The 7,500-nt window shown below is 38.6% G+C and overlaps 1 protein-coding gene across 2 annotated transcripts in view; it reads left to right on the plus strand.

The window, feature by feature from the left end:
- LOC138015480 (monocarboxylate transporter 10-like) overlaps nucleotides 1-7,500 on the plus strand; it is a 9,013-nt gene that overhangs the window by 902 nt on the left and 611 nt on the right. Inside the window, exons 2-6 of one of the 2 annotated variants that reach the window (XM_068862546.1) lie at nucleotides 597-861; nucleotides 1,122-1,316; nucleotides 3,850-4,424; nucleotides 6,081-6,453; nucleotides 6,913-7,500. The exon at nucleotides 6,913-7,500 is cut by the window's right edge and continues 611 nt beyond it. In XM_068862546.1, the coding sequence (XP_068718647.1) occupies nucleotides 1,169-1,316; nucleotides 3,850-4,424; nucleotides 6,081-6,453; nucleotides 6,913-7,103 (1,287 nt within the window). In that variant the 5' untranslated portion in view covers nucleotides 597-861; nucleotides 1,122-1,168 and the 3' untranslated portion in view covers nucleotides 7,104-7,500. The remainder of the gene's footprint in view (nucleotides 1-596; nucleotides 862-1,121; nucleotides 1,317-3,849; nucleotides 4,425-6,080; nucleotides 6,454-6,912) is intronic. The other variant, XM_068862547.1, reaches the window with a different exon arrangement.

Consider the following 7,500-nt stretch of genomic DNA (forward strand, 5'->3'; position numbering starts at 1 on the left):
CAGGGGCACCCAACGAGAATATAATTCAAAACCAGTTAAACGTAGCATTGTTAAACGTATTTTAGTACTTAAACGGTAGATATAGGCATATTTTTATCCCCTAAAAATTATTCATCTGTTTGGATTTCCTAGCTGAAAGTCTAGTGATCCTAAAATTATAGGGATCAAAACTTACCTTTTCGAAATTTTCAGCCAGAAGAAAGGCTCCCGAAAATTCTAGGTGACCTTTTAGGGTAAAAATCCGTTAAAAATGGGCAATTATACCATTTTTTAGATTTCGAAAATCCTAGGACAGGCAGGCAAGCAAGAAATTTTACAACAAATGTTCCGAAAATTCTAGATCTCAAATCGTCTTCCGAACAGATATTTTCCGAAAAAACCACTATTTCTTTTCATGTACACTTCAATTGACTTTGAAATTGAAATGTTATATTGAATTTTTTTTCGAAGACGATAACCATGAAGTTCCGCAGAATATGATGAAAATTTGTATGTGTACCCCGCGCCTCGAAAATAAGGATGCATTTCGTCTAAGAGTGAATTGAATAGTGTATGTTCTCAGAAAAAAGGATGTGTTTTATTTCCAATCCCCATAGCCACAGTGACGTCAAGTGGAAACACTTCAGTTGGCAAACAAGATCCGATGATTGAAGGGTGACGTAAACAATACAGCTGATTGGTTGCCGTGCTCGTATGTTTAGCACATGACATGTAAACGGAGAAGACAGTAACATGTAATGAGGAAAAAAAGAATGTCCTCAGTGTGGCAAGTGTAGAGAAGGTTATCTCAAAAGCAATCTGCAGTTTCAGCGTTAGAATATTCCTTGGGAACATCTACGGATCTTCTGGCGATTTAGCAAGGTAATAATCTTGGATCCGCCGTTTAAATTTCATTGCCATCAATTTTTTTTCAGGATTCGTTTGAAAGGGGAGATTGGTCTTCCTGTTTTATTAATTAACTTTCTTCATTTCATTACTTCAAGTAAGTGATCACTAACACACCTTTCTAAGCCTCTTAAAGGTACATCCCAGGCGATGAAAGTGGAAATTAACCAGAGTGGATGTGCCTCCGATTTTGCCGATAAGCAATGACAATTTACGATATTTTTTTTCTCTCTTAGGTTTTTACAGTGTTTAAAGTGCACTTTTCTGCAACAAGGACATTATTATGGAAGTGCATCCCGACAGTCTGTGGTCTTGGTTGCTCTGTGCAGCAGCTGGACTATCAATGATTATCGTGTGCGGTGGTTCATACAATTTTGGTTTGCTGCTTCCACCACTGATGGACTACTTTAACTCGACCAGACAAGAAGCAGGTATAACTCTTCCCTTTTTAAACGCATTTTTTTTTTCTTTCTTATTTTTGTTTTTATTTTGACCTCCGAAGAGGTAAATAAGTTATCTTGATTCCGAACCAAATCTCACTACATTTGTACCAAACCATCCTTTCCACAAAAATGGGAGGATATCAAATACATTTTAGTTGGATAGGCAACCCATATAAATCTACGGAGATTTCTTCAACACTAGGCGTTGTGGAGAGCGCTCAGGCGTTATAGATTTAATTTAGCACATTCTCCACGCGCAAGACTTCTTGAGGAGTGAAGAGAGAACATATACAAATTTTGGACATATTGCAAACTTTTTTTTAAATTCAGTCCATTTATATCCTCGTCATCTAATACTATAATTGTAGGCAAAAAATATCTTTGCAAGCTAATATGATTCTTGGTCATGAAACCTTTTTTTAATTGATACTAAAAGGCGGATTTAGCTAAAATAGTATGACCTAGCCCCAGCGACAGCCTGATACTGTCTTTTTCCCTCATCACGTGCAACTAACTTGGCTTAAGGGGAGAGGGGAGGGTGGAGTCCAAGCCAAGGAATTGCATGCGATTCCTGCAAAAGGTTGTATGAATTTGGGACGCTTGAATAGCCATATTTAGGCCAAATTGAAATGGATATACAAGTTTTTTTCATTGCGGGATGGATTTCTATGCGCCAATGGGGACGAGGCCGCGATCCCGAACAAGCGGGCAAAAAAAATAGCGTTGTACTTTTGTGCTTCTCGTTCTAAAACATTTTCGCACAGATATTAAATATTTCTCTCGCGGCCGCTTTATCCCAATAAGGAAGTAAGCGATAGAGAGAGGGGCAACTACCGCTGTTTTATATTCTCCCGGTAAATAACGGGAGAAATTAATATCACAAACCTCTTTAAATTTCATCACACCAGAGCGGGAATCACAGGAAAGTTGGATGGAAGAGAGTATACGTTTAAGCCAGAAATTTGATAAACATGTTTGCTTTTATTGCTTTCTTAACACAGTAATACAATGATCAAGGTATGGGGGAAGGGGGAGGGGGGAGGGGGAGGGGGGAGGGGGGTGGTGAGATTACCTGGAAAGGCATCTTCAAATCCTTGCCATTAACACAATTATAACAATAGCAACGAAAAGGGACTTCAATTAAAAGACCTAATTTCAAAATAAAAACACACCGGCCCGTTTGGATTATAAAAGATAAGTTCAATAAATCGAACAATATCAATCATAATTCTGTTGAAAGACATATTAATCTTTTTTGAAACTGAAAAAAACTTTAAGTTGGGACGAAATTTAACTCATCGACAAACATGGAAAGGCAAGTTACTGCCACTCTAGAGAAAAATAAATATTTTCAAAGAATATTAATCGATTCTTCACCACTTCCTTCTCCCTGTGAGAGGGAAATAAACCAGGTTTGGTGAAAGGATTAGGTCTAACCTAAACGAAACTAGACTATACTTCCAAGACATTACACACACACTTACAAAAGGTTATGATTATTCTATAACGTTCTCTTAGTCATCAAAGCAGACTATTATTGCTAGCTAAAGAGAAAGAACAAATCTGTCACGCCTCCTACTTTAAAGCCAAAAAAGGACAAAGGACAAAGCTCAACTCTACTGTCCACTCTTAAGCCTAAACCCTCCTTCGAGTCTGAAGTTTTTTTTCAATTTCTCGATCTGTTTGACAGCTTCTTTTTAAGCATTAACGAAATGAAAACACACATATTTGTTACGTGATTGAGATGACGATGACGATGATGATGATGATAATCATAAACAGTTTTTTTTTTTTTTTTATTTATTAAATGAGGTATCAATTGCAACCTTACATACCTCTAAACAAATTCTCCTTTAATTAAGATAACAAGTGAAATTAAAACGGTAAATCAGTCAAATCAAGGGTTGGCTATTAGGTGAGAGCGGGAGCTCATCATGGGAAGCCTCTGTCTCCACACGCCCACTGTTGTAAAAGCCAATCAAAATAAAGCTATCTCAGAGTCAAGGGAAATATGATACTTTTCGCGGGAAAAACCCCCTTCCTAAAAGTAAATTTACTCAGGTTAAGGTTAACTCAAGGAATTAGTGGAAATGGAGGCTCCCCTTGATGAGTTCCTGGTGAGAGGGGAATACCGGAGTACTAGAAGAAAACCCTCTCATAGCAGAGACGAAAACCGATCTAACCCAAATATGTTGGGGGACGGGGAATCGCATTCGGGACACATTGAACAACCCTTCTCTTTGTCTGGGTAATGGTCCTCTCCTAATTTAGTTTTCTTCAAAAAGCCGTGTTTTTTTTTTTCACGTCCTAAAACTTAATTGTAAACTGTACACTGGATTTACCACTTCCCACGAGGTCTTTTTAGGGCATATGAAACAAATGATCACTCCAAGTGAACCGTAACAGGAATCCTAACTCACGGGATTCGGGAGAATGTCCGGCGACGCCGAGGAATTGAATCGGGGATTGCCAGCCCCTATCCCTCCCCTTACCTCCTCACGATTCTTTTACAATATTTCAGCGTGGATTGGTTCGTTGAACCTTGCTTGTGGCTATGCGCTGTCTCCTTTTAGTGTTTATCTTGTGGATCGCTTCGGACATCGTATCACTGCCCTTGTGGGTTCCATATCTGGGATACTGGGCTTTTTCCTTGCATCCTTCTCTCCATCCCTGTGGATGATGTACCTGACCTACGGACTCTTGTCTGGCTTCGGATATAGAACCATCTACAATTCCTCCATTCTGGTTGTGATACAGCACTTCGTAAAGTGGCGCCCGATAGCAATAGGCTTTGTCACCTCTGCCGTAGCCATTGCCATGTTTGCTATGACGCAATTCACGCATGCGCTTCTACGTGCGTATGGTTGGCGAGCGGCAGTCCGAGGATTCGGTTGCTTGTACTTCGTCTGTGGCTTATGTTCTGCAACGTACCTGCCCATCACTGAGACTGAAAAGGGCGAAAGCGATAAAGATAAAGGAAAAGATGGCGAGGAACCCAGCAGCAAAACTTCACTGCTCAAGAATCGTTCGTTTTTGGTATTTTGTCTGTCAACTGTTGTTGTAGTCTTCAGTTATTACGTTCCTTTTGTGCACATCGTAAGTTTACTGGAATGAAACAATTGTACCTGTTGTAAACTGAATATACTAATTATTCTCAGTCAGGGTCATAGCTAACAGAAGCGTATATTTCAGGTCACATCGATTCCTATGTTAATCTCTATTCAGAATGAACGGTGCATAATTTAGATGACCCACACGACCTTCAGTTACTGCTCTTAAATATTCTCCATTTTATTCCACAGGGGAACAAATTGCAATGTTAATTTTCACGATTTTATGGCACATTTAGCCACAAGTCTGATTCAGCTGTTTGGACACGATATGTTGAAATTAAAACGCTGAGCCTGTTGAATACCCATTTACATCTTCCGTTTATATGGAATTGGATCTATCACATGACAAATTTTTCAGTTCGACTGATTTGAATATCTCAATATCTCTATGAAGCCGAAAGATCTTTGAATTTATACCACATGGGAATCTTCATACCACCTCCTTTGTCCTCCTCCTTAGCTTTTCCAATATTTCAAAACGTTTGAAAAAAATTTCTGTCAATTCGGGAAAGTTTCGACAGGTGGATGGAAATGCTATCGTTTCAGATTCATTTATATACGTTTTCAACTTTGAAATTAATTGAAATGACACTTCAAAATCATGTATTCTTCGTGTTAAGCTAAGGTGAGGATTTCATGGGCTGTTACCACTGCATGGAAAAGGATTTGTATAAGACTGAGTTATATGTACGATTCAATAGCAAATGTTTATTTTAAAGTCGTGGGCAAATAAGTAAATTTAGCTGCCCATTGAACGGACAAGAATGCTACGTTCTATATCACGAAATCGAGAAATCTTGTGCATTTTAACCGATTTCATCTCAAAAGCTCTAGATAGAGGCAGGATAGTCATTAATGAAATAAAAGAGGCAACACGTTTTATCATGGAAAAAGATATTTCGGTCGTCCAACAGTCAACAGTGCTTCAGTTTTGGTAGGTTACGTTTTAAGGTCATCCGCCCAAGCAAGCGTTTTGGTATCGTTTTTTAGAAGACTCCGTTTTCACCTATCGACTCTCACCTAATGCGTTTTTCAAACCTTTTCAAACGGTTTGAAGTAATCGCGTCATAATTAAATACTCCGTTTTCACCTTTCAGCACATAAAGTAAATTGAAGTACCACTTGTGACTAGCTCGCGCACCTGTTTCCCGAGCGAATGTTTGATTTCCTTCATGACTGGTTCAACGTTGACTTCGTGTATTTTGATTGGCCAAAGTCATAACTGGCGGACGGATTTGGACTTCAACCGACGAAGATTGCTCTAAAACAAGATTAATTACGAAAAAAATTATGATTTAAGAAATGAGATCAAATACCACTACGAGGAATAACGAAAGATAGACATTTATTTACTTAAAAGGATTCCATTCCTTAAGCACGCACTTTCCTCACTGGTAGCTATTTTCAACTGAGCACCGCTCTATCATAGTATATCAGTGTTACGAAAATCACGATTCAAGTAATGCGATCAAATGACAAGAATTAGAGGAATAAACGAAAAGGCATTACTATCTTTACTCTGAGCCATTTACGTACAATTAGCTTTGTTTTACTTCAGTGCCGTAGTATTTCAAGTAAAACAAAAAATATGTATATGATTATTGCAAGCGTTTGACATTTATTTTTTCTTCTTTTGCAGGTTAAATACTGTAAGCAGGATCTTGAAATTCCCGAGGACAAGTCCGTCATGCTTTTCACGTATTTTGCCATAGCTTCTTTCGTCAGTCGCCATGTTTTCTGCAAAGTTGGAGAGTTCAACTCGATCAACCGGTTTTACCTGTGTCAATTCTCCTTGATCACTGGCGGGATAGGTATAGCATGTATACCCTTCGCCAGAACTTTCGGAGCTTTGGTGGCAATATTTGTCGTTTATGGGCTTATGGACGGAGGTTTCAATGGCCAGCAGTCTCTGCTACTAATGATGTGCGTGGAAAAAGACAGAGTGAATCAGGCCTGGGGATACCTTATGTTTTTCACTGGTTTCGGTGTTGGCTTGGGACCACCACTTGCGGGTAAAGGCTGAAGTTTTATATAACGTACCTTTATTTCATTTTGAATTAAATAATGGTCTTAATGCACCAGTATATCTTAAACTTCCAGTTATGACAACATCCGTATTCTATAAACGTCGTGATTTTATATAGACGGAAACAGGATGTTGTACAAGGCTGATATTTGGCAAAATTTTACATTAGACGAAGTCAAGCTTGAAAACCAAAAAATAACCAAAAGAAGCTTTCACCCAAATGTTAAAAAGGCAAACCAAAGTTTACGCTAATCCTGGATTAAGTTAATCGGCTTTCGAACAACCGGGCCCTGGTCAACACATACAAAGCAACAAAGTTAGCCAAGCACAATCACAAAACAACAAAAGTATGATGATGTTGATAATGCCGTTGGTAATGATGATGACGATGATAATGATACACTTTCTATTGCATTTTTGCTTCTTGTTTTTTGTTTTTTTCCAGGGCTGATGGCTGACAGACTTGGCTCATACGACGCCGCCTTTTTCGCCACAGGGGCATTGCTTATCGTGGGAGCTTCCATTACATTTCTCTTGAAATTTACGATGAAACTCACCAGTGACCCGCGAAGTCAAGAGCAAACGTCTCCCGAAGAAGAAGAGATTTTAGTGGTAGAAGTAGTAACAGTTGTCTAAACATATCCGATAACATTTATCGTATATATTCTATCAAATGTAAGTCATCTCACACAAGCAGGGGAACAAGGGATTCTTTGCTGACGTCATTGTTCACATTTTGTTTAACATACGCGTTTGCTCACAGAAGGCAACATGTTATTTACAAATTGACTTCAAAAAGTAAACGAAGTTGTTAAACATCGTTAAATTTCCACTTTTAAGCCTTTTAGCTTTGATAACGAACAGGTTATTAGCCAGACGATATTTCTGGTATATCCTGTATATCGGTATCTCATTATGCAATGCACTTTCAATATTTAGTACTTTATTCCTGGCTGACTGATTAGAAAATGATAGCCTTATGCTAATGAGACTAAAATGTAAACAAAGAATACCCTATAAGTTGGCGGCCAGC

The sequence above is a fragment of the Montipora capricornis genome, chromosome 9 (assembly GCF_036669925.1).
Source record: "Montipora capricornis isolate CH-2021 chromosome 9, ASM3666992v2, whole genome shotgun sequence".
In the NCBI taxonomy this organism is placed as follows: Eukaryota; Metazoa; Cnidaria; class Anthozoa; order Scleractinia; family Acroporidae; genus Montipora; species Montipora capricornis.